A 26,943-nucleotide genomic window follows, 5' to 3' on the forward strand; every position below is an offset into this window, starting at 1 on the left:
CAGGAAACCCCAGGCAGGCTTAGTACTTTGTAAATTAAGACCAACAGTTCAATACACCACTCAGAAACTATTAATTGTTATCTGATCACTAGGCAGTCATAAATACGTCCTACGCTGTGTCTACATTAGCTCCCAACTTCGAAGGGAGCATGGTAAGTAGGGTGTTGAGAGATCATTAAGCAAGTGCTGTGGTGCATATGCAGTACTTCATTAAGCTAATCCTCCCCCGCGGCAACTTCGAAGCAGCAAACTTCGACATGCCGGCTTCCACGTAGCCACGGCTAACCCGCCGGTGCTTCGAAGTGGAGTTCTGAGGAGTAAAGGGACTTTGAAATACTGGCGGGTTAACCGCAGCTACATGCAAGCTGGCACTTCAAAGTTTGCCACGGGGGAGAATTAGCTTAATAAAGTGCTGCATATGCACCGCAGCACTTCATTAGTAATCTCCTGACACCCTGCTTACATGGTCCCTTCGAAGTTGGGAGCTAGTGTAGGCACAGCCCTAGGTGATTAGAGCACTTGTTAGCACTCTGAAGACCCCAATTCTCTTTCTAGATTAGGTCACTGACCTGCTGGGTGACCAGGTACAAGTTACAGCATTTATGTTGCTTAATTTCCCCCACCTGTAAAATGAGGATCATATAGGACTCATCATTGCTTTTAGATCTACTGGTGAATAACCAACTTTTGCACAGGACTTTTATCATCTGTAACTGTCATCTAGTTCAATATTTTTGCTCAGATGAAAGACAGCCTCTTTTGTAAACTCAATAACTGCTTAAGGATTGCTTTTTTTGTCCCCACTGCAAAATAATGCCAGGACACGTAGGCTATGTCTACATTACCATCCTTCCTTCAAAGGAAGGATGGTAAATGAGGCTGTTTGGAGTTTACTAATGAAGTATTGCCATGCATAGGCAGCACTTCATAAAGCAAACTCCCCCCCGCGGCAAATCCGAAGTGCCAGGGTATCTCCTTACTTGGAGTAAGGGGACTTTGAAGATGCCCCGGCACTTCGAAGTACTGGCGGGAGCGCCATGGCCTAGACATGCGCCAGTACTTCGAAGTTTAAAGCTTCGGAGTTGCCGCAGGGGGGAATTTGCTTAATGTTAAGTGCTGCCTATGCACGGCAGCACTTCATTAGTAAACTCCGAATAGCCTCATTAGGTGGTAATGTAGACACAGCCTTAGAGATTATTCCCAACATACACATTTCTGAAAGCCCAAAAAAGAAATTTAGGGGACTTATTGTGACTGAGAAGGCATATTTTTTAAAGATCTCTTTCAGTATGCGAAGAAAGTTCACTCTTTCCTGTCCTTGCTCCACTTAACTCTTCTAGAGTCCAACTGTAAAAATACACAGTAAAAAGATGCAAACAAAAAACCACAAGCAGTCCTGTAGTACCTTAAACACAGAAAGCTCATTAAACACACACTGTGGGACTGTTTACACTTGCCCCCAACTTTGAAGGGTGCATGGTAAATCAGGATCATGGGAGATTACTAATAAAGTGCTGCAGTGAACATGCAGCTCTTCATTACGCTAATTCTTCCCCACAGCATCTTCAAAGTGCTGGCATGCGTGTAGCTGCAGGAACTTTGAAATGCCTTTCCTCCCCAAAATTTTGGGGGAGTAAAGGCACTTCAAAAGTGCCCCCAGCTACAGGTATGCCAGCACACTGAAGTTTGACACGGGGGAGAATTAGCCTAATGAAGTGTTGCATATTCACCACAGCACTTCATTAGTAATCTCCCATCATCCTGATTACCATGCACTCTTCAAAGTTGGGGGCAAGTGTAGACCCAGCCTGTCAGTGTTTAAGGTGCTACAGGAGACTTGTTCTTTGTGAAGCTACAGACCAAACAACTAGCCCTCTGAGTCAAAAGAAGCTTTAAGATACTGATGGCCATTATTTCATCTATTACAAGCTAGTGCTGAAAATTAATAAATCTACTCTCCTAATGGCAAGAGACTGACACCATTACCTACACACTTCAGTGACTATAAAGATGTCTGTAACATGTTCAAAGATGGCCTTCGGAGGGGAAAAAATAGGCCACTAAAATTAAGCGTGAGGGGCTTAATTCTCCTTGTTCCCTGTTACAATGCAGATGGCTGTGGAAGAACTCTTTGGTCAGCCACAAAGATGACAGAACGGAAGGTTTTTAAATGGGGAGGGGGGTGGGGAGGGAGTGTCAAGAAAGAAGACCTAGTTTGCCTTACAGTTTGACATCTATTAGGATGACAATGTAACATATTAATAGAACATAAATTAGAGAATGATTGTATGAAAAGTCTGATACACTCTTAAATTTTGGTAAAAGCACCTGTTGCAACGCAAGGCAGAATAAGTCTCAAACTTCCTCCCAGTGGAGAGGAGTTTTTATGACCTCTCCCCCATGCCTGCCTGATACTATACCTTCTTTGCAGCAGTCAAAAACTCCTAAGTTTACATGAGCAAAGAAACACCTCCATATTATGGATGAATAAGGAGAAAAACAAAGCTTGCTTTTGTGCAGTTGGATTGGCTCCTTGGTAACCTCTATTTTCTGACCCCTCCATTTTTAATCCATGTCCTCTCTAGGGATTCAACTTGTATCTCTTTTTATTGTTCCCAACTCCCTATTGTCTAAGCTCTTCATATGGCTTTGATTGGTTCTGTCCTTTCTCTCATGTGTTTGCTATCTCCCTAGTTTAGGTCTCCTGACACTAAACTTACACTGGCAAAATACCAGACAAAGGAGAGCTTGAAGACAGCCACACAACATACAGAGCTACTTGATTTGACTTTAAAAGTTTCATTGGTTAACAAAGCCTGATGCTGGTATACATCTAGCAGCTAACAATACTCCTTGAAGGAAAGGTTGGATTTTAAACCTCTGATAGCAGGAACACGGTAGGCTAGCTAGATGCATGGCCCAATCCTAAATTTGGAAACTGCTAATTTAAAAAAAAAAAAAAAAAAAAAAAAAAAAGGCAGGGGGTATCCTGTATCTGGTACCTGTGTGAACATTTCAATGGAAGCTTGCATTTCCCATTGCTCTCTGACAACCTTAGCAGTGCCTAGCTAGAAGTTGGATGATGTCAGCTGTCTAAATTTGTGTTTTTTGTGCAAGCATATGAAAATACAGCCCTAGAAGTAATGCATTTGGAGCTTCCTAAATTACTCGTTGTTTACTGGGTCCCTTGGTCCTTAATTTGTCTGTCTGAAAGAGATGAGCAGCAAAAGTTAACATTTTACCTGGCATTCTCTACTTTGTGTACATTTTTCTTCATTTTGTCAGGAGATTCAATTCTCACTCCAAGGTTCCTTAATTGCTTAAGGGTTGCACTAATCACGCTATCTTTATCCGTCAGGCCTAATACTGAACTCCTTTCCTTTGGGTCATTAATATCCTGACATGCGATACTATCATTCCTGACCATTCCTTGTTTTATAGGTAGATAATCACTTTTTTCAGAGGATGCCTTCAGGAAGTGGTTGACTTGACCCTACAAAGGAAAAAAAAAGGATAAGCACATGGAAGAGACCAACTAGCCAGAAGGACCAGGATTACAAAAAAGGAGTCTATTACAGAACCTGTTTTCTGTTATATAGGGCATACTTATGCCACATCAAAACACAATACAGATCGGTTGGTTAACAACTTTTTCTGACAAAGAAGCCAAATTAAATACTTTTATTTAGACACGAACAGACCTCGTAAGTACCTTAAAAAGTCAGACACAGATTAGCTCAAAATTGAAATGTGTGCAAACCAGTAAAATTTAACATTGTTTAACACTTCAAAAGAAAAAATAATAAATTGTTATTTTAAAATAAAACATCAGTTTTGTTTTGATCTTAGAAGGAAGCCTAGGATTTGTAAAGGCAATTTAGCAGGCATGATTTTTAATACCATTAGCCAAGACAAGTCAGCAAGGCAACATTTCTTAAGTTCATCTCAACAGCAAAACTACTGCTATCATTAAACATTGTGGCTGCGTCTACACTACATTCCTCTTTTGAGAGAGGAATGCAAATGAAGCACTGGATCTACAAATCTCATGTTTCATTCATATCATATCTTCCAATTGCACTTTTGGAAGAGATTTTTTTGGGGATAAGGGGGGGGGAGTGTAGATGGGGTAAAAAGAATTTTTAGGGTAAAAAGAATTTTTCAAAAGAACCCTTCTTCCTGAAACTAAATAGGAAGGAAGATTTCTTTTGAAAATGTTCCCTCTGCCAAAATAACTCCGTTTACATTGTTTTTCCTTTATAAAAAAAAGCCTCTTCCTAAAAGGGGATCCGAATAGATTATGAAAATGAAGCACGAGATTTGTAAGTCAGCAAAAATGCAAATGAAGCAATTTCCCTCATTTGCATTCCTCTTTCGGAAGAGGAATGCAGTGTAGATGCAGCCTGTGTGTTAAGTTGTGTGCAAAATAAAATATACCCTTTACGTAAGGAGGAAGTGAAAGTTAGGATGTGTTTTTAAACCAGCAAGAAAAGCAAGTCACAAGATTACCTCCTTTGCACCACAGAAAACACCGAAGCCCCATCTACACTACAGCGATCTTTCAAAAGATGTCCTTCCGTAAGAACTACTTTTAAAAGAGTACATCCACACACAAAAAAGTAGATCAAAATAGTGATCCGCTCCTTTGAAAGGGCGTGTCCACATAGCCCCCCACTCTTTCACAGATGAGCGGGCCAGGGATCAAAAAAATCTGGCTCCATGAGGACTGCTCTTTCGAGAAAAAGCACTCTCCCTGAACCAGGAGCGGCAGAGGGCTTCTGGAGGAAGAGCTGCCTTCTTTTGATTTCAGATTGAAAGAGTACGTTTCGGCTGTTTCTACACAGGCTAATACATGGAGTGAACAATGCCAATGAAGTGCGGACGCAAATTCCCTGAGCCTCATTAGCATAACGTCATGTGATTTGGAATCTGGAAAGACTGTTCTTCTGGACTCCAAAACACTGCATAGAAGCACGGCCCGGGGTGAGGGAAGCTTCTGGAAGGAAGCCCCTCCCCTGGGGCTGCGCTTCTACACTGTGTTTTGGAGTCCAGAAGAATGGTATTCAGGACTCCAAATCACGTGACATTATGCTAATGAGGCGTGGGGGATTTGCATCTGCGCCTCATTGGCATATTTCGCTCCGTGTATTAGCATGCCACTTCCGAAGGAAGTGGCCTGTGTAGAAACAGCCTGAGTGTGTAAATACTATCATTCCTGCATGTTCTTTCGAAAAAGGGCTAGATTTTCCAAAAAGAACTTGCTAGAGTAGATGCAGCGGCAGAGAAAAGATGGCTGTGACAGCCACATATAGTTTCTATCCCAAGAAAAGTTAGTTTACTGCACGTAGCCTACTTGGTTATGAGACTGCACTACCAAGGACAAATGGCAAATAACTGAAAAATATGAAAGATTGTCAGTTAAAGGGTTTGTGTTATAATACTTTTACCAATATATCCTGGTAAAACTTTTGATCGTCTGAGGGGTCGCTCGGCAGTGATGGAACAGCATGCTCAGTTTTTGGTTCATCTGGTGCCACCATGTGGTTATTAGCTCCCTCTGTGGGTATGGTCTGTAAACACATGCTAACACTGTCTTCCAACAGAGAACTTGGAGCACATGCTGGGGAAACTGGCTCATTTCTGAAAAAGACAGAACAATGAGTTAACGCACCATTGATTTTTTTGCCTTCTGTTTGAAAGTAAATTATAAGTCTCTTATCTTTCCATAAAGAGAAAGCGTTAGAATTTTTTACTCCCAGAAATGTGGGAAAGTTTTATCTTCTCTCAATTTCTCTTAATGTTCTACAGTATGTTGAAAAACTGGAAGTGGTACAACAAAGCTACAAAAATGGTTCAAAAGCCAGAAAAAGTGCCTCACAGAGAACTGAAGGAGCTCTGATTAGCTTATCAAAAAGAAGCTGAAGGGGCGACTTATTTATGGAATACAAGCACCTTCCTGGGCAGGCTATACAGGGTACTAATCACCAAAAGGAAGAGCATAAGAACTAAAGGTGCATCTACACTTGCATTCCTCTTTTCGAAAGAGGTATGCAAATGAGGTATAAATTTGCATATTTGGCACCTTTAATGTGAAGAAGGATTATTTCGAAGATGGGGTTTACTTTCGAAAGAGCAGTGTCTACACTGGCTCTCTTCTTTCGAAAGAAGCGCTTTTGAAATTACAATATGCAAATGAGGTGCCAAATACGCAAAGCTCTGCCTCATTTGCATACCTCTTTTGAAAGAGGAATGCAAGTATAGACGCACCCTAACAATTAGAAAGTAAGCAGGACAACTTCAAATTGGAAATAAGGCACAATGTCATGGAACAGCAAAGGGGATTAACCACTGAAAAAAGAAACTTGGGGAACTGGTGCATTCTTTGTCACTTCAAGCATTCAAAGAAAGCCTGGATGTCGGACAGATCTACTTTTCTTCCCAATGACACCATGTTGCCCACGTTACAATGAGATCAGACTAGATGATCTAAAGGTTCCCATTCTGGCCTTTATTGGTTTTACCTGAGTTTTAAAAATATCAGCAATTTATTGCTTTACAAAGCAGTTAGGACTTTTTTTTTTTTTAGTTCACAGTCATTTTAACACAAATATTAGTAACAATACTCATTACTACCTTTCGCTGTAAACACATACCGATATTTTCATGTACTGCAGTTTTACAGAAATATCAATCTGACTGAAAAGATGGTGTGTTCGCAATGCTATGCACTCACCTGGCTTCTACAATAAAGAAAGTGAAGTCCAGATTGAAAAATTTCAGTGACTGATTAAATGGGAGCTTCATGGAAGAATCTGATTCTGACTCTCCACGCATCAGAAAGCCAGATATGCCGGATTGAACTATCACAGGGCATGGGGAAACCACTGTATCTGTGTTTTATCTACAAATTGTAACAGTTGAGGCCAGAAGGAATGATAATGCTGGGGTCCCAGATAGATCTCTGGGTGACCCCCAGAAACAAACAAGAGCGATAGCAGAAATATCGGAACCCAAACCAATCAACGGTGCATGTTGAAAGAGATAAGATTTAAATCATGTGCTGTGCCAGATAGTCAATGCAGGTTATCAATTACTGCAAGGAGAAGCAATTCATTATCCCTTGCAAAAAAACAAAAACAGGTAAAATCCAATGCTACCGTGAGTTCCTCTTATGAAAAAATAACCAATCAATACATTTCACATGGGTTAAAAAAAAAAGTTGGAAAAACAGTGCTCGAGAGAGTTCTCTGGAAAAGAGCTGATTAAACCAACTTTACTAAAACTACATGCATATACTGCTTCTCTCATTCTAATTCTGAGCTCCCAGTTAGTTTTCAACTGGATTTCTTTAATTTTACCAATTACTAACTTTAAGACATTAAATTAATCTGGCCTGAATGGTCTTGCTTCATTTGGATTTTTATATCTGTGAAATATACCGGATCAGAATTTGTGTGTGTAGCTGTCTGAAAATGAAACACACTTGACTCTATCAAGGGAAGAGACTGAGAATATTTATGTATGGTAAACTATAATTTCATTCTAATACAGGAAGTGCTTGGAGTTAAATTTTTTTAACCTTGTAAAATTGTGAATGGAGGTTTTAAAATAATCAATATGGCCTATTCTGGTGTCAGACTAATAGATTCTATCTTTAAACTTAGTACAGTGAGAATACAAGGGAAATGCCCATAATTAGGTGTGAAATAAATAAGAATCCTGACAGACAGCCATGTCATATGACCTTCAACCCTGGGGATAAAATCAGCCCCTGAGAGACTGAGAACTGTCAGACATTTGAAGGCTTGGAAGTGGAGAGAGCTCATGTAGAAGAATGATAAGAGTAACAGTGCTTCCCTTTGTCATTTAAGTGGAGGATGAGAATATTGCTTGGAAGAGCTTTGCAATGTTTTTAAGTTACACAGACAGCTTTTGTTGCCACCAGCTATTGCTAATAGCCACTGGTTGTCTCCCAAAAGGTGACCAACTGCTAAGGGCAACTATATTTGATACATTTGGAACAAGATAAGAGATGGGATAATGGCAAAAAGGAAGGAAGGAATTACACTGAACAGTTAAGTCAGATGTCAACTCAACTGTTCTGTAAGAGTCAGTTGTTTCTACATGACATTACTTCACTTGCTGTTAAGTAAACAGCGAACAAATCTCATCAACCCTTACACAGGATCATTCAAACAAAATATTTACCCGAGTTCAGCCTGGTTAGTTCCTTCTTCTGCGACATGGTTACTTTCTACAAAGCTGGGTATGTCAACAGCCTTTAATGAGGAGGCAATACTTGCATTACTTGTATCGTGCTCAGCGTTAACAGAAATGCTTATATCTTCTTTAGAAATTTCAGTCTCATCTTGTTTAATTGGACACACTGAGTCTTCTTGCTTCTCACATGGGGTGTTCCAAAATAAGCTAGCACCTAGCAGAGAAAAATTAATGCAGTTTGTGATTTTAGCAATTTAGAAAGACTATCTGGTTTTTAAATACATTTAGGCTGTGTCTACACTGAGCAGTACTGCCGGCAGCTTGATGTAAATGAGCAGTCTCGAAAATGCAACTGAACACTTATTTGTATATTCACATTGCTAAATTGCATATTCGCATGAGATTGTCCTGCCAGCAGAGGCTGCTGCTGGCAGAAAACAAGCAGTGTAGACATGGTTCTGAGGGCAAAAACCCTCTTTGTCAGCAGCCTCTTATACCTCTTAAAAAAATCAAGGATAAGGGGCTGCTGACAAAGTGGTTTTTTTTTTAAACCAGCAGAGGCCGGTCTTGGGTAATATTCAGATTAGCAGTATGAATATGCAAACAGAATTGATTTGCATTTTCGAGACCACTCATTTACATTGAATTGCCAGCACTGAGGCTCAGTGTAGACGCGGCCTTACTGACCACAGAAATTAAAACCCAACACAAAGGCTTTATTTTCGTTAACTTTTTATTTAATGACAAGTTCTAAAACTGTCCAGAAAATCTGAGAAAGTTGTCTCTGATCAGTGAAACAACTGCCAAAATTAACATTGTTCTGCAATTTCAAAGTGCTAAATGTATGTGCAATAGCAAACAAAAGCTGTATTTTACTTAAAAAACAACTAGATAGGAACACAATAGAGCATGGGTGTCCAACCTTTTGGCTTCCCTGGGCCACATTGAGTGAAAAGGAATTGTCTTGGGCCGCATATAAATCACATAATAATGTTAAAAGTTTACAATCTTGTGGGGCCACATTACTAGCTGTCCAGGGCCACATGCGGCCCGTGGGCTGGACACGCCTGCAATAGAGTATGCCCTAAATTCCTTTGAGTTTAAAGAAAAAGGATGTACCCATCTGTAATGCCGTGAACTTATCTCCCATTCCAAACCAACCACAACCTTGCGATAAAGGGTTTAAATCGGACTAGATATATTAGGTCATGACTTAGTGGCTTCTGCTGAGCAACTCACTGACATAAGAGCCAATTTTCCCCTGAAGACAGGTATGATACCAAGCATTTACTACCAAGGGAAGATATGGAGAAGCTCAAGGCTGTTGTGGATAACTATTACTATGGAATACACGATTAGAACTATTGCACCTAAAGCACAAGTAGGTACATCACTGTGCACGTCGAGAAATGAGTGTCACAAGAATTGTGAGCCCTGGGTTGAATACAGGACCTCACATAAAATACAGGAAATGTTACATTTCCAACGAGATCACACATAAGCCTCATTGCCTTGTCAAGAATAAATTCCTGCCTGACCTTGAACGACAATTCCCAAAGGATAGGCCTGATTTTTCAGAGGTGCTCAGCTCCTAACAACCGATGACTAAAACTAGAGGGTGAGTGATCAGTGTTTCTGAAAAACCAGGCACAAGAGAAGCCTAAGCACCACTTAGAACAGGTTTATTCTGAAAAAGGAATATTAAAAAAAAAGTGTTACCTGTGCTTACAGCAATGCTCACACTTTTTCTCATGTGTAAACCTTGAGACGACTGGGTTTCCATGGCAACAAATTCCAGCTGCTTCTCAGACTGCAAGGCTTTGTTATCTACAGTAGTTTTGGGAGAACAGGGTTGAAGAGTTTGTGCCTCCAACAAACGCTGGATCTGTAACAATTATCAGGAGTGCATCACTTGCAGAGTAAGTATAAACAAACTCATGATGCTAAGAGACAGTGCATTATCATACTAGATTTTCATTTCTAAAGATCTGGATTCAAATTTGGATTATGTTGCAATAAATTTAACAGGATTTTATTTACCATCAGAAAGTTTGGCATAATTTTTTAGGGACTATTTCAAGCTTGAAATAGCAGGGAAATAGCAGAACTATACCAAAAAGCCTTCACGTACCTATCTGCGCTATGCCTGGTAAAAGCCATAATGATTAACCCCTTTTGCATACCCTCCCTCCCAGCATGTTAACAAACATCCTTTAGGTTGCAAAGCTAAGTATAGGAAAGGCCAGACTCCTACTATTCTGCAGCCACATTGGTCACTGTAACAGGTCAGTCCTGGAGAAAACTGTACAGGATCATGTAATGAAATACTGTGCCATAATGTATATACTCAAAAGAGAAGACAAAGTTTCATGGGCAATCAAAAATCCAGCATCAACCTTGGAGTTCTTGACTTTGCAACCTAAATAATCTTTCAATGCCACTTCCTGGTTTTCTTTGTTCAGGAAAAATGGAAAAAAGAAACATGTTATTACTGACTTTTCCACTCCCCTTTGCCTCATCTGCTGGGTCTGAACTCTGAACCTTCAACTGGACACGTGAACTATGCTAGCTTGGAGGAGAAAGCTGGGTGAAGGGAGAGAATTGGTCATTGGCCATAAGCTGAGCCCATGGGGGGGAGCAGAGGGATGGAGGCGGAGACAGTGTAATCAGGAGGTGGGAGAGGAAGGAAATCTGGTTTGGTTCCACCCCATAATGCCACAGCTGCTCTAAAACCACCTGGCTATTTAGAATGCTCCTTTTCAGCTATTTTAGCAGGTTGACAATTTTCCAGAGAAATTCAAGTGATAGAAGAGAAACGGCAACTTATTTTAACCTGAACAAAATTCTATGGGACAAGCAAAGCACATATCCAATACAAGAGCTGAATTTTGACAGTTTGCTGCAAACAATGGAGATATTTGTGCTTCTTGAAAAAGGTCACATCTTCGACAGCCTAGGAAGTTAACAAATTTACTTATGGGAGAACGAAAAACACATTAGAGTGCATCAAGCTTTCACCATATATTTACATTAATTCCAAACTAGTTGATGGCTAATTAAAACTATGCAGTTAGTACATCTAACACATCCAGAAACCATATCTATAGCAATACAAAACAGTTTGCTGAAAACAGGGCAAATACCCACCTGTTACTTGATTGTAATTCCAAAATCTAATTAGAAAAACCAATTTCAATGTGCTTTAATAGAGACCAATCATCAGTACAGCTGCCTACTCAGAGAACTGGGTCCCAATTTAACAGGATCTCTTCTCACAACCAAAAAAACAAGATAGCTATAACTGAGTCATTATCATTAGTGTTATTTTTAGGGGGGAAAAAAGGGATCAGTATGGCTATGGCCACAGAGCCAAGTTATGGCAAGATAACAGCTGTAATTTTTAGATAATTTTGTTAAAGTCTACACTATGCATGTGCTGCTTGGAAATAAATTCAAAATAGCAGGTACATTGTTTCGAAATTGGAAAACCTCACTGTAGAAAGAGCAGCTCCTATTTCAAAATAGGTGCTGTTAAGAGGCTGAATAGCGCTTATTTAAAAAAATAAGTGCTATGTGTGCAAACTACAGATTTTGAAATAGCTCAGTACTATTTCAAAAATACATTTGTGTGTGTAGCAGCCCTATTCTGAAACAGCTATTTGGGAATAGCTATTCCCAGATAGTTTATTTCAAAAGAAGGCTCCTGTGTAGGCACAGCCTCGGAGGACAGAAGAGCAAATCTCCCAAAACAAACCTGAGTTTGAAGTAATTTCAGCTGCCTGTTTTGTTCTGTAAGAATCCTGTAAGCATCTGGAGATAATCCCATCATTCCATTGTCCGATCCCATTTTGGGGGTAGATGCATATGAACATGCTGAATGTAGCGTACAACACTGGAGATTACAAGGGCTTGCATGTGAGGCAAGCCTTGATCCAGGCAATAAGCGGTTACTAACAGGAGAACAATTCCCCATTTTCCCATTGTACCCGTGAGCTGCAAGGCTACGTGGGGTATGTACTGGATTACAGCAAATATTTGGACAAGTAACATTTTGATGGAAAACTGAATATGCACTGTCCTGGGGAACATCAGATTGGATTTCTAGGTGGTTGGGGCCCATTTTAACCAGTCCTTGCCAAGGATTTGTTGAATCATATTGGATATGTCCACGAAGCTGACAGCTACACACACCAGATGGATAGGAAGATGGCACATGTGCAACTGGCACCTGCAGTTCTGTTGGTCTTCTTGGGTTCTGGGGTGAAAAAGCAAAATTGTAATGGAGTGGCTGCATGGCACCAGGAAGCTGCTTAGAATTAGATGTTGAGGGTCTCCTTGCTGGAGATTCTCCTTTTCTTTGTGTGGTTCCATCAGGATTTGATACAAGTCTTTCAGATGGCAGTCTGGGTTGATGTACAGATGTATCAGGAGAGAGCCCACTTACAGGTGTTGGAGGGGAAGGGCATGATGAAGAGGAAGAAGATCCAGAACTCTTCCTTGTTTGAAGGCCAACTTTTCTACAGCTAGCCTGTTGTTGCAGTGGTGACTGCTTCCCTTTGCAAGGTTTCAAAATTGGAATGATCTGGTTTGATTGGTTTGGTAGCTTTTTCAAAGAAGAATGTCTAGCATGGGTGTTGAAGCTTTGTTTCTCTCTTTCAAAGCATTGATTCTGGTGATATAATTGTTCTGCTGAACAGGTGTTTTTAGTAGGCTGATGTACCAACAGTGGTTGATTTTTGTTAGTCAGTATTTCCACAGGCTGAGACACTGGGTTTGTTTCTATGAAGCTGCCATCAAAGATGAGGGAGAGTTCAGGAACTGAAGGATGGATCCTAGTAACCTGAACAGGAGACAGTTACAAAAGTGAAGTCAAGCTTGCTAAGGATCCATCATGTCACCTTATCTCATCTACATGGTCCTAAAAGCCACTCCTAGCCAAAATAAATAAGGGACAGATCAAGTTACTTCTGGTCAACAGGATTTCTTCCTTGCCACCTCAAGGCATTAGGACATTAAAGCCCTGATTTGAGCAAAACTCCTGCCTCTTGGAAGGTCCAGATGTTGTATCTACCAGAGTCAATGTGTTATTGTGAGGGTGGGTGTTTGGGGAAGAAACAGCTGTGAAACTACTTGAGAGTAGCATGCATGGGCCTTCCTTTTCAGGATGGACTGTGCCCTTCATAGTACTCCAGACCAGTAAGCTAAAAAAATCCCTAGAACAGGGATTTTAAGTACACTAAGGTATTTACTGATTTCTTGGTAGTTCAAGTTTATAAAATGCACCTATACTAAAGCTTTAGGAGCACAGAATAAAATTTCGAGAAACAGACAGACTATGGACTAAGGGGCTCTTCTCACCCACAAATATACTGTTAGTCAGTTCTTATAATACCTTTCCCCCAGAAGTACTAGTGGAATGGAAAGATATTATCTCATTGTGGTAACATCATCTGGTTTTCCCCTCCACACACAATACTGAACTGTCTTTTTCGCACTATGTATAATTCCACTACATCTGTTAAGTAAGGTACCAATGCTATCGCAGAAGTCTTTAGCTTTCTGATATATTAAAAACCCCTTCCTTCTTCCTAATCTTCACTCTGCTGACTGGAGATTTCTCCCTGTGTCCTTTGCTTTCCTTATTTTCTACAATTCTTAAGTTCTGGTTTATATTCATAGCTTAACCTCCCCTTTCTCCCCCACTTTTTTTTTTTTGTTTAAGGACAGCTCTCTTCATTTCCCCTTTAATTTTTAAAATCGGCATGGTAGTTTTCCTCTTTCACGTGATTCTAGCTTTTTGGACACTTTGTAAGATGAATCTCAATTATTATTTACGCTTTCCTAATGAAGTCTTTCTTTACCCCCACCTGATCTGGCTCATAACTGTTTTCAGCTTTGTGAAAACTACCCTTATTAAATTACCAAGTTTATGTATCACTGGTCTGAACTTCGTGACCTCTACATGTTTATAATGTAGAAGCAGAAGATCACTTGAACCCAAGATTTCACAGAACTAAAAGTTAAATGGTAATTCCCTTTATATTATATTACATTTATAGCAACTGTATAATGTAGAATGCCCCTACGTCGCCTGCCACACACTTTGGCTACGTCTACACGTGCACCCAACTTCGAAATAGCTTATTTCGATGTTGCGACATCGAAATAGGTTACTTCGATGAATAACGTCTACACGTCCTCCAGGGCTGGCAACGTCGATGTTCAACTTCGACGTTGCTCAGCCCAACATCGAAATAGGCACAGCGAGGGAACGTCTACACGCCAAAGTAGCACACATCGAAATAAGGGAGCCAGGCACAGCTGCAGACAGGGTCACGGGGCGGACTCAACAGCAAGTCGCTCCCTTAAAGGGCCCCTCCCAGACACACTTTCATTAAACAGTGCAAGATACACAGAGCCAACAACTAGTTGCAGACCCTGTATATGCAGCACGGACCCCCAGCTGCAGCAGCAGCAGCCAGAAGCCCTGGGCTAAGGGCTGCTGCCCACGGTGACCACAGAGCCCCGCAAGGGCTGGAGAGAGAGTATCTCTCAACCACCCAGCTGATGGCCGCCATGGAGGACCCCGCTATTTCGATGTTGCGGGACGCGGATCGTCTACACGTCCCTACTTCGATGTTGAACGTCGAAGTAGGGCGCTATTCCCATCCGCTCATGGGGTTAGCGACTTCGACGTCTCGCCGCCTAACGTCGATTTCAACTTCGAAATAGCGCCCAACACGTGTAGACGTGACGGGCGCTATTTCGAAGTTACTGCCGCTACTTCGAAGTAGCGTGCACGTGTAGACGCAGCCTTTGTGTGTTAGAAAATTGCCATCTATAAGCTACGTCTACACTAGCCAAAAACTTCGAAATTGCCATTTCGAAGTTTACTGATGAAGCACTGAAATACAGATTCAGCACCTCATTAGCATTCAGGCAGCCGCAGCACTTCGAAATTGACGCGGCTCACCGCCGCACGGCTTGTCCAGATGGGGCTCCCTTTCGAAAGGACCCCGGCTACTTCGAAGCCCCCTTATTCTCATCTGCTCATTGGAATAAGGGGACTTTGAAGTAGCCGGGGTCCTTTTGAAAGGGAGCCCCGTCTGGACGAGCCGCTCAGCAGTGAGCCACGTCAATTTCGAAGTGCTGAGGCCGCCCGCATGCTAACGAGGCACTGAATTTGTATTTCAGTGCTTCACTAGTAAACTTCAAAATGGCCATTTCGAAGTTTTTGGCTAGTGTAGACATGGCCATGGTGTTTAGAAATTCCAAGAATTGCTCGGATGAGAAGCAGTATTGAAAAATTAAAGTTACCTCTTGACTTGCTGGATGAGGACTTGGAATAGGTCTTGGGGATAAATCTTCATCTTCCACTCCTGAATCATGATCACTCACTGATAGTTTACTGGGGGAAGAACCTTGAGGAGGACTTAAAAAAAAACAGAAGCAACTTTTATGTAACTTTGCTATTTTAAAATGATTTGTTTGGACAGTTAGGAGTACATGAATCCAGACAACATTATCTATTTCTCACTTGACATCCAGACCAACAGATCAGCACGGTTACCAGTGTGGAAGTATCTCTAGATAAACATCTATCTCCTGACTGGCTAGGAAGCGTTGATGGCAAAAAGACTTCAAAGTAGTGCAAAAGACGTGGAAAAAATAAACATCCCTTTTTGGATTATCCTCAAGTTTTTAGTCCAAGAACCTTTGACAGATGACATTCTAAGCTGAGGCACTGATCTAGAATGCCCTCTGTAAAACACGGACAGGGAAGAAAGAGCTAAAGAAAAATACCTAATATGGCTTGAAGCAGAATAAAGATCATGGTTAGACTCAAGCTTTGATGGCATGGTAGATTTATAAAAATCTAAACTTCCTACTGTGGACATCTCATAGCTCTGAGAAACAAGGAAAGGTGTGTTTTACTAAGACAAGCTGTTTTCGGTTACAGATTTCCCCGGCAACTGGAACTCACCAACAAACTGTCACACAGTACAACAGACAAGATACATATTTTAGGAAACACCCGCTTAAGTGAACGATGGCTTTAATGTCAATAACATACCGAATAAGTTTTTTCGGAAATATATGGCCAACTTCTAGGTCTTACTACACGAAAAACCCATTATGCTGATCACTTGCACTTTGTCAATTAAAAGACTTTATAGACAGATAAGGCTATTTTATTACCTAGCCTAACCTGCATAACTCCAGCATAGATGTTGGAAATAGATTGTGTGCGCATAAACAGGACATTTGGGAGAAAGATTCTTCACCTTCGAATGGAAAGATTCTTGGAAACTCTGCTGAAGAACTCCATTTCTGCATTTTGTTTTTCTGCACTCAGCTCAAATTGAATAGGGTGCTTGTCTGAAGGTTCAACATTCTGAAATTAAATAAGGGGTTGTATTAACAAAATCTGAAGCAACTCAGTGGCATCCCACTACCCCAAAGTGCTATATTATAGCTAAATCAAAAATGTAAGAATGGGTTACCAATTGAAAGGTACATTCCCTGCACAATCCCTTGCAAATATGCAACTCAAGGATATGAATCAGGGTCACCTCCATAAGACATGAGTGCCTCCTAGCTGCTTCCCATTGCTTCCACTGCATCTCTAGAAGCAGATCCAGTGTGAGCAATGAATACTGAGCAGCTGCTCTCCCTTTCTTGTTGTTGCCTCTCAGCAACTCCCTCCTAGCTGCCTTCAGAATTGCCAGAGACAGTAACTGTAGCTGTTCCCCTATCTGTTTCCCTGCCAGGATGCAAGAGTCCTTCTCTGAGCAGACCAGGAGCTTGAATGGCTCTGTCTGAGCCCAGGGAAGAATTAAGGTACTGACTCTGGCCCTTTAACCTGCTAGGTCTCCATCTGAAAAGGCTAGATACATGGATGTAATTTATACACGACTTTGAAACCATTGCAATGAAGATATATTCATATTGTTGTTTGCACCAAGAGATACAAAAAACCAGCTGCTATTCCTGATATATCCCCCTTTATGTTCATTTTCTGGAAAATGGAATGAGACAGAACACCACATTTTACTGCTCTTTACAGAAGTAATATGCACTACTGAGGATTCCACTTACCCAACATGCATGGAACACACAAAATTTATTGCTCATATTCCTTCTCAATCTGTTAAGTCCCAGAATTTTGCTGATCACATGTAAAGAGCAGTTGTACCACAAGAAAGCTAGCTTTTTCAGTGCTTGCTATGATTAGACAGTTGCAAACAACTTCTAACTTTGGAAGATATTGCGGGGTTTATGTCCCTCAGAAGTTCGGAAATTAGAGTAATTACTGTAATATATCCACTTTTAGAACTACCCTAGCATTATGTTAGTGCAAGGCACATTCATGTTTTTGACTTTTATGCTACAATACAGCTTTTAATTATTAATTAAATGATAATTAATATATTGCCAATGTATTAGGCAAGCAAGTCACTTACTTTGAAGAGATGTAATGTTTCTTTACTTGTTAACAGCTGAAACCCAAGTTCAGTCTGTCCACTACGAGGAAGGCATTCATAAAACTCTGGTTCCTTGTGGGTCAGTGAATAGAGAACAATAAGGAAGCTTCCAGACTCTGAAAAAACCCTGCATAAAATAAAAAGCCACTTGGTCAGTAGTGCACTACCCAGCTAGTCACGGTCCCGCCACAAACACACACACACAGCAAAAACTACTTCAAAATCACTCTGCATCCTGAGCAGAGGAACTCGTTCACAGAACAGATGTCAAGATGGAATTACTGTGCCGTGGAGCAACACAGCAGCATCTTAACCAGGTTGTCTCTCTAACTTAATCAGTGAACCTCAGTTGTAAAGAAGGTACTGCAAGTGTTTCTACATACTCAGTAGTACTCTTCTATCAAGAGTAGAAAGAATGATAACTTAATCCTGTATTACATGGCCATTTTCTAGAGCCAGAGAACACAAGATGTGCAAGTCCAATTCAGCATTCAAACAAATTAACCCAAGATCAAGAAAAATGAAAAAAAATATGTAGATTTTGGGGGCAAATGTACAGTTTACTCACATTCATTTTCAAGTACTGTGAAAGACTTCACATGCAAGATGGCGATTTCTTTAAGAAGTAACCACAAGACAACCAAGAGATGATAAAAAAAAAATGTGAAGTGGTTAACTTCAAAATCCCATGAGGTGATACAGCACCCTTACAAAAAAAAAATCAGCATGCAGTCACTAAATAAAAAAGAATTACGTTACTTTGCCCCGTTGAATGGGTAAAGAACATTTTAGTTTTCCAGTTTATCCCCTTGGTAACTTGACTACACAAAGAGTGCACTATATGAAGTGCAGTTTAACAGTGTAAGCAAAATGAACAGTAATATTTTCCTCAAAGATTTCAGTTTAATTAATTATAGACATTACTGTTAAAAGCAATGCCTGTAAATCTGAACTGCCTGAAATTTTTTCATATATTTGTAAATTCACGCTCTCTCTCCCTCCAGGGGAGGGAAAAGAAACTATTTTTCAAAATTAATATCAGAATCGGTAACAAATTCTAGTTTTAACGATAGGTACAATCAGGTCACAGAACTCCATACTTGGGATTAAATAGTGTAGTGCAGTGCATTTTTTAACCCACCATAACAGAGTAGCATTCTATTCCACAATGAATGGGAAAAAGCATTGTTAGTGACAAGCAGCTAATAGGTAAGTATTGCTAATGTTAAGACTCCAAAGGAAATATTGATTTATTTTTAGTAATGGAAGTGCTTTGGAGGCATATGGGTACAAAAAAAGGCAGACAATAGGGGAAGATGTACCAATTTTTAGTTTACAAGAAAAACATATTCCAAAAGAAACAGCATCTTGTCAGGCAAATCAATACCACCTACTAGAGAGTGAGTTTGAGCACAAGGAACTGTGCAAGTAGTGTCTACTGTGGGAGGGGAGGAAGGGAGTGGAAATGAGGGGAAGAGATCAGTGGCTTAAAGAGCGAGGGGAAAAAAACCCAAACTCTGGAAGGTACAGCCCTTCATTTTAAAAACTAACAAACATTCTCTTCACTGCCCTGTTCCCAAAAAAGCCATGAGATGAATATTGACACGATTTTCTGAAGTTAATATTCAAGGATTATTAGTAGTTTATTTTTACACGAATAAAATTTTAAGACCAAAAGGGATCATTGCATCGTTCGGTTTGACTTATATAGCGCCAACATTCAATTGGAAGAAGGTAAATGGAGTGCATATGATCAAACTGAAAGCAAGTTTTCCACAGCATCATGTTCAGTAGCTCAGACGACTTTTACCAAATCAAATTTAAGTCATTTACCTTTCTTGAATTGAAGAACTGAACAAATAGCGCAGGCAGCAGGCCCAGACATGTGGACTATAGATATGAGTGATGCCGCTCAACCAACTAAAAGGCAGGGGAAAAACTTGCCGTTAGAAATTAATTTCTTGTAGTCTCCATTTAACACTCATCCAAGTATTAAAACAATAAAAAGTATCAGAAAGAGACATTATACAAAGCTAGCCAATACTTACATTCCAACCAATGGCATAGCATAAGCTTTGGGATCAGATTCCAGCACCAGAAGTAGCTTTCGGGTTTGGTCCATTGTAAGGTATCTGGAACATAAATAGGCTGAGTGTTTGTCCTAGGACTGAGGAAGTCCAGAGCAACCTTTATGGTAAGAACAAAATCCTGGGGTGAAAGCATGTTTTCGGAAGATGCTGTGTCAAGGCTTTGGGTGGCAAAAGTACTCATGTCTTGGGAAGAAAGGCTATCCTTAAGTTTATTCACTAGCTATTAGTGAAGTCACAATAGTCCTCCTGATATATTGGTAGCCCTGATGATCCCAGAAAAACAGCAAAGTATGTCAAACATTGAGTTATAAAGAAGCGTGGGTTGCGGAGAGAAACCTACATTTTGAATGGTCCAAGATCCAGAACAAAAATCCTGACAGCACCATAAGCTCAAGTTATTTTCTGATGTAGGTCATAAACGAATTTCCTACTACATCCCATTAATAAAAACAGACGGAATGATAATTCCCTAACGTTATCTTATTATGAATACTTACAAATGGTTTATAAAAATTAGGTTACTTTGGATGGATGGAAATAACCTCATTTTCATTTTTGGCCTAGCACTGACATTATTTATATAATATAAAAAACTGCACACTTTCGTAAAGTTAATAAATCTACACAATTATGTTTTGCTTTTTCCCCCGGTAGACTGATCTTTCCACTACTAAGAGCTCCCGTTGACTATGACAATGCAGAACGCCTCATAATTCCTGTACCAGGAGGACGAGTCTTATTTGCTCACTGTGTAAAGACTCTCTAATTGAAGATACTGAAAGCTAAATCAGAAATAATATTCTTTGTACTTCAGCTGTCTACTAATGAGAGAGATCTCAGGACACTGAGCTGACTAGCACTTCATGCTTGACAGTTTTAACATTGAACTTACCCCCATTTGAGAGTCCCCTGAACCTGTGCAATATTCATATGTCCACTCAAGTTTCTTGCCAGGGCTGTAGGAATAATTGGGACAGCCTTCACAGGAGTGCATTCTAAAGAATTTGTTATGGTAACAGCTGCCCAGTGAAAATCAAAGTTTAGGTTGTCCATGTTCTCTGTTGAAGCGATGTGAACTCTTACAGTGAGCAGTTTGGATATATCCAGAGAGTCTCTACTGCACAAATTGTTCTCAAGTCCCTAGAAGACAAAAAGTAATGCTGCAACTTTATATACACATTGTTTATATATGATAATACATATATCACAGTACAGCCTTGGAGCATGTGTCTATATAGTGCCTGGAATTGCTCAATACAAAGAATCAGTTCCTGCTTCAAACAGCTTATCACTATGTTGAACACACTGAATAGTAATATGAAATGCATCTGCAGTAAACTCATTCATATCTGGCATTCTATCATCTGAAACTCTCAAATAACTGGCATTTTAACTGTAAGTAAATGTTAGTTATGTTTTCCACGAGTACAGTATAGTGAAAGTGAGTACAAATAAATACAGCAACTACAGTATACAATACTATTGTTGTTGGTAAATAAAGTACAGTAATCTCTTTCATATCCAGCAACCCCGGAACCAGCAGCTTGCCAGATATTCAAATATGCTGCTTAATGGAGACGTGGCTGCAGAATCTACAAGCAGGAGGGCAGGGGACCCTGCAAGCCCAAAGCCTGGGAGTTGGCTGGAGCATGGAGCCCTGCCAGCAGCTCCAGCCCCGTGGAGCCAGTTCAGGGAACTCCAGCAGGCCCAAGGCTGGGGGAATTTGGCCAGGGTACAGAGCCCTCCCAGCAGCCCTGGGCCTGTGTGCTGGCCAGGGGAACTCTGGCCACACCAAGGTGTGGGCCTCTACTGGCAAGCCGGGGGTGCAGGACTCTGCTGGCTGAAGCTGACTGGGGCCCAGTGGAATGTCTGCAGCTCCAGAGCTGGGGAGTCAGCCAGCATTCGGACAGAAAAAACGGCATGTTTGTGTCGGATATCTGAGAGTTCCAGCTGAACGAATACCGGATGAAAGAAAGAGTTTACTGTATTCTGCACACATTTATTTGCTTCTTAATATCTAATCTTGCTTTTCTTTAGTATTACGCATTGCTAGGTGTTCTTCTCCGCTACCCTGAATATTTGAATATCTGACAACTTCCCAGTCTCAGGGCTGCCATAGATGAAAGTTTACTGTATAATATATATGAAAAAGCATGGCTAGCTATGTTAAATGGGAGCATACAAAAATCCATATGGGCAAATGGAAGGTCCAAGAATTAGTTTATCAAAAACCTAGCAATAGGACAACTGCACACATCTCAGACATCCTCGTAACACAAATGAATGTCACCACAAAGAAATTATTCCATGTAACAAATTGCTTTTTCCCGATACGAAAAGACAACCCGCAAGTACCTTTGCGGGACGCGAGTAGCAGGAAAGTAATGTTTTGCTGCCTCACGTTCTCTGCTTTGATGTTTTTCTTTCCAGGGCTACAAATATCCCTTCTCTCCAGAAGAGTTTGACTTAAGCTAGATTTAAAATAGATAAAAGATGCACTACTCCCATTTACAGAATTTAGGAAAAGGACATCAGCCCAGCTGTAAAGCCTACCACATTAACTTTCGTCTGAGGAGCAATATACGTACTCTTGACAGATCACTTCACGAGTCATGGTGAACTGTGTAATTTAACTTTTTGTCTACACTTGACATCTATAGTTACTGGTATTTTGTTCCCACAGATCAATAATGTTTTTTCATAGGCTAAATAACTTCCCTGATATTTTGGGTATTAAGGAGTAGCACAAACCACACAAGGTGCAACTTGTCCTACCAAAGAATTCTAAACATCATTTTTGTTCAAAATTAGATGGGTCTTAAAGCAAATCATACAACCTTGTCGCAGGGACTGATCTTACAAAGACTTATGCACATGTTCAATTTCAAGCACAAGATTAGTTTAATTCATTCTCTCTTTAAAGATGAATGGCAGAGAAACTCCGATTGCTTGTATTTATTACTGTGCCTTGCTTTTTGTAAAAAAAGACAGAAAAATACCTCTTATTTTGTAACCGTGAACAAAAATTTGTCAAACATCAGGATTTGCCTTAACTGTTTTACTTGAAGGACCAACTGGAGCAGGACAAAAGACTAAAACTAAAATCTAAGATTGATTTCAACTGAAGTCAGAGCTAGAGTTTGAAACAACTCTCAACCAGCATAACTTAGTGTAACTAGATACCCCATCTTAATTGAACACTCGCAAAACTGCAGCTTATCTTGCAGTCACTTGAGGTATAATGATTTCAGTTTCTCCAATTACAAAAGTTGTCTACATTGCAACAAAAAACCCACAGGTGGTTTGTGGATGCTGACTCAGCCTCCAGGGAGCTGTTGGTGAGGGGAAAAGGCAGCCTTCAGGCTGTTGCATTACAGTGTAGCCTTCTGAGCTCGGGCTAGAGCCCAGGTTCTGGCATCCTACAAGGTGGGAGACTCCCAGAACCAGGGTGAAAGCCCAAACCCAGAAATCTATATTGAAACAAAACAGCCCTGTAGGCTATGTTGGCTGGCATAAGCCAACCACAAGTGTCTAGTTTCTGTGTGGACATACTCAAGAGGATTTTTTAGCCCTGCCCCACAAAAAAAGGGGTATGAACTGATAATCCTTCCATATAAACCAAAAAATCCACCAAAATCATGTATAGTTTTCTTTTGTAGGCTGTACATAAAACAATAAGGAAGGTGTGGGGGGGTTTTTTTGGGGGGAGGGGGAGGGCAGAAGGAAGAGGAGGAAAGAAGGTAGGTTTGCCCTTTACAGATCATTCAATTTTAAGATAAATGTAGTGTTGAATATCACCTTGCAAATTGAAACAGTGATACACAAGAATGATTCTGCACCATCAGCATATCCAGCTTTCCTGATATTATCCCAACATTCTGGAAGAGAAAATTTACATAGGAGCAAAAAAGATTGTCTTCATGCTGATGGCTTTTGGAATTTCTGCTGAGACTGCCAATAAAGGAGCTTGTTGGATATAGTCATGATGTGGACTGAGAACAGCACATTTCACATAGCCCCCACTACATGGTAACCTTCCAGCCTTTGCTCTTCTGCTTTGTATTTAGCTGAACATCGGGGAAGTGAAAGCTACTGAAAGCCATCTAGTGTCTTCTGTGAGATTGTTTTAAAAGATAGAAGTGGCTTACCTTAAAAGCTGAGCTGAGGTCTTCAGAATTGTGCACTACAACATCTCCAGAGGAAGATGCCCACGCATTAATTGTACATGGAATTAAAAAGTCTCCAGGAAGAGGTGCTGTGGGGACTTTACCTAAACCATCAGTTACTTCTCGACCAGGATCAAATCTGTCTATTGTCAGTGAGACACATTCATCATCTGGGAAGGAAAAAAACATGGTGAAGAAGAATGGTTTGAATATGTATACTGCATCTTGCATCAAGTTCAGTTCAATGACTGAAGCTTGCTCAGTCACCAGAAATGCAGAAAGAAACAAGTCACTGGCAGCTAATAAAACATTCACGTAGGTCTAACAAACATGTTAAATAAAATTTAAAAAGAGCTACAGGTTGAGCCTCCCTGGTGGGCGCCCTTGCTACCTAAGCAGTCCTAGATGAGGGGATGTCAATACCCCTCAGCTGACCTCCAGCCACTGGGCTCCCTCCCACTGTCTCCTGTGGCTTCCAGGCCAGCAGCTTCCCCAGGCCATGGCTACGAGCCACCGGCTTCCTAGTCCCAGCCACTGCTCCCAGGACAAAGCTCTCTCATTTCTGCCCCCAGGATTGGGCTCCCTGTTCACCGCCTTGCTGCCAGCCCACCTGTGGCTGTCCTGCCCCAGGCTCTGCCACTGGTCTAACTGGCCCCTCTGTCTCCCAGTCCTGGGACTCTCTGGTCCTGGAAGATCTGCAGTCTGGATGTTTCTGAACAACACAATTCTGGATATCGGAGTTTCAACCTGTACCTTCATCCACTGTGAGAGTCCCCAGCAAAAAACAGGAAAAGAATTTTCTTTCGCTCTGCTTGGCGTGGCGATAGGTGAGACGAAGAGCCTTCTCCATCATTAATATTTTGGGGTTTCTGTGGAGGGAGGAGAAAAAAAAGAAACACCTACACTAGTAAAAGTGATTTCTATGTACATTACCAAAACAAGAATATTTTAGGTACACACAGAAAATGAGATACACCTTTTGTCCTGAATAAACTCTTCAAAGAGCGAACCAACATTTTACTACAATGGAAAAAAGCTTGTTAAACAATCCCATGCCGTGAACAGGGAGAGATTTGGATATTATTAAATAATAGAAAGAATAGTGGAATCTTGGTGCAACCAGCCACTTGAAAGTATTTCTGCTTGAGGATGCATGTTTAGTTTTGACTGTGAGCTGTCAGTGAAGAACATAAGAGTAAGAGAACTGTAGACTGACACTGTCCAAGTGAATGCTATAATGTATGTCCCAAATCCTACCCAGTCATGATAGGAAAGATGTATTTGAAGTCTTCATCATACACTGACCACCGAATGATTCTTTTAGAACTATACTGTAAAGGGTTCAGGCATATTGTAAGAAAAATTCACAAGGACAGAGGTGTAAGAGAAGTACAGTCAACTGACAAGCAACATGTCTGTGAATGACTGCAATGTCCATACAATACGCTTAATTTTTATAGAAAATCTTTTGTGAAGTTCACCTTTGAACAATCAGAAAAGTGTTCTGTCAATGTAGGATTTATCAATCACCTAGATTTAGTCTTTTTGGTGAAGCTCACATAGCATCTCTAGGCCGCCCAGGAGGCTGACATCTTCAGCTAGCACTGACTTATGGGCACTAGAAGAGTATAGCTGCTGTTGCACTGTTAAAGTTGCAGGATTTTTCCTCTCCTAATATTAACTCTGTTAACAGACTGTTTGAATAATCAAACTTTGACACCTTCTTTACTATTTGACCCTCTTAAATCGTGAAGGTCACAGATTTCATTCCAGGGTATGTCAGTGGAGCAGCCTGCTTCCCACCACCCCAACCCCTCCACACAATCCCAGTCTTGACACACAATGCCCTAAGAATGGAAACGGGCCAGCATTTACCTTGGACTTATGTTAATGGGAACATATGCTAAAAGCTTGACATGTTAACAGGACTGTAAACTTTTTACTTAATTAGAACTTCTGGGTCGAGTTTTAACATCATTCAGCATTTTGGCTTTCGCTTTCTCAGGATTACTCTTTCCTGCATGTGTGTACTGGCAGAGGACAACTAGTCCACAAAACAAGAGGTTGCCATCATATTTATCCCTTGTAATTTTCTTCCCCTTCTCCCTTGAGGGGCAGATATTTTTCACAGGGGCATCTCATCCTATTGATTGTACCAATGCACAGGGAAAGGACTCCTCGGTATTTTAGAGGGAAGAAACCCTCTATAGCTAGCTATTTATACTGGGCTCATTGTGATTTCCTCCTCAAAAGTTTCTCTGTCTTCTTGGGAAGACAGCTCGTTTTAAAAGCATGGAAGTGATGCAGCATTAAGCAAACCCCTCTTCTCTCCCATGAACTGTAGGCAGAGAAGACAAGTACTTACTGCTTTCGGCAAAAACTAACACATGGATATCTGTGACTAGAGAAAGATGCTGTGGACACCTTCCTCACAGTCCTTTTCTGAGGTAACATTTCAGCACAAAGTTGCTTTTTGCAAAGGTGGGGTTGGGGAAAACCAAAATTCCCTCTGTCTGTGGAAGTGTAAGGGATGAAGAGACCCCTATATAAGTTAATCTATCGCATCACAAAGTAACAAAGCTTTCTCATCCACCTGTGATGAGGAGGTATTGGAATAATCTTTAACCAGACTGAAAAAATTATACCCATACTATGATGTACCTTATGGAACAGTTTCTCCACATACTTAAAGGAGTCCTTTTAAATTCACCCTTTGTATCTTGAATACGAACAAGCCTTACTTATACCTGTTAAAACTGATGTGCGCAGCAATAACATCTCCGATAGGTGTTGGATCCCAAAGTGCACATCTTGACAGAGGAAAACTGAATGGTACCATCCTGCCTGAAGCAATTCTGCAGAAGAAAAATAATGAGAATACACTAAACCAAATATTTTAGCTTTCTGTTATACGGTGTGGGTTAGAGGCCAGAAGAGGAAGCCAAAAAAAACCAAAAAAAAAAAAAAACCACACCTTATCTC

The 26,943-nt window shown here is 40.7% G+C and overlaps 1 protein-coding gene across 1 annotated transcript in view; it reads right to left on the reverse strand.

Annotated features, from left to right (window-relative positions):
- The window catches only part of STIL (STIL centriolar assembly protein), a 33,757-nt gene that overhangs the window by 1,952 nt on the left and 4,862 nt on the right, over nucleotides 1-26,943 (reverse strand). Inside the window, exons 3-16 of the mRNA XM_075002571.1 lie at nucleotides 26,709-26,816; nucleotides 24,715-24,830; nucleotides 23,944-24,131; nucleotides 20,688-20,935; nucleotides 19,754-19,837; nucleotides 19,539-19,625; nucleotides 17,685-17,832; nucleotides 16,506-16,615; nucleotides 15,538-15,652; nucleotides 11,975-13,060; nucleotides 9,940-10,105; nucleotides 8,209-8,434; nucleotides 5,448-5,640; nucleotides 3,243-3,493 (exon numbers count right to left, since the gene is read on the reverse strand). Coding sequence (XP_074858672.1) covers nucleotides 3,243-3,493; nucleotides 5,448-5,640; nucleotides 8,209-8,434; nucleotides 9,940-10,105; nucleotides 11,975-13,060; nucleotides 15,538-15,652; nucleotides 16,506-16,615; nucleotides 17,685-17,832; nucleotides 19,539-19,625; nucleotides 19,754-19,837; nucleotides 20,688-20,935; nucleotides 23,944-24,131; nucleotides 24,715-24,830; nucleotides 26,709-26,816 — 3,126 coding nt within the window. The remainder of the gene's footprint in view (nucleotides 1-3,242; nucleotides 3,494-5,447; nucleotides 5,641-8,208; nucleotides 8,435-9,939; nucleotides 10,106-11,974; nucleotides 13,061-15,537; nucleotides 15,653-16,505; nucleotides 16,616-17,684; nucleotides 17,833-19,538; nucleotides 19,626-19,753; nucleotides 19,838-20,687; nucleotides 20,936-23,943; nucleotides 24,132-24,714; nucleotides 24,831-26,708; nucleotides 26,817-26,943) is intronic.

Source organism: Carettochelys insculpta, chromosome 9 (genome assembly GCF_033958435.1).
Source record: "Carettochelys insculpta isolate YL-2023 chromosome 9, ASM3395843v1, whole genome shotgun sequence".
NCBI lineage: Eukaryota > Metazoa > Chordata > Testudines > Carettochelyidae > Carettochelys > Carettochelys insculpta.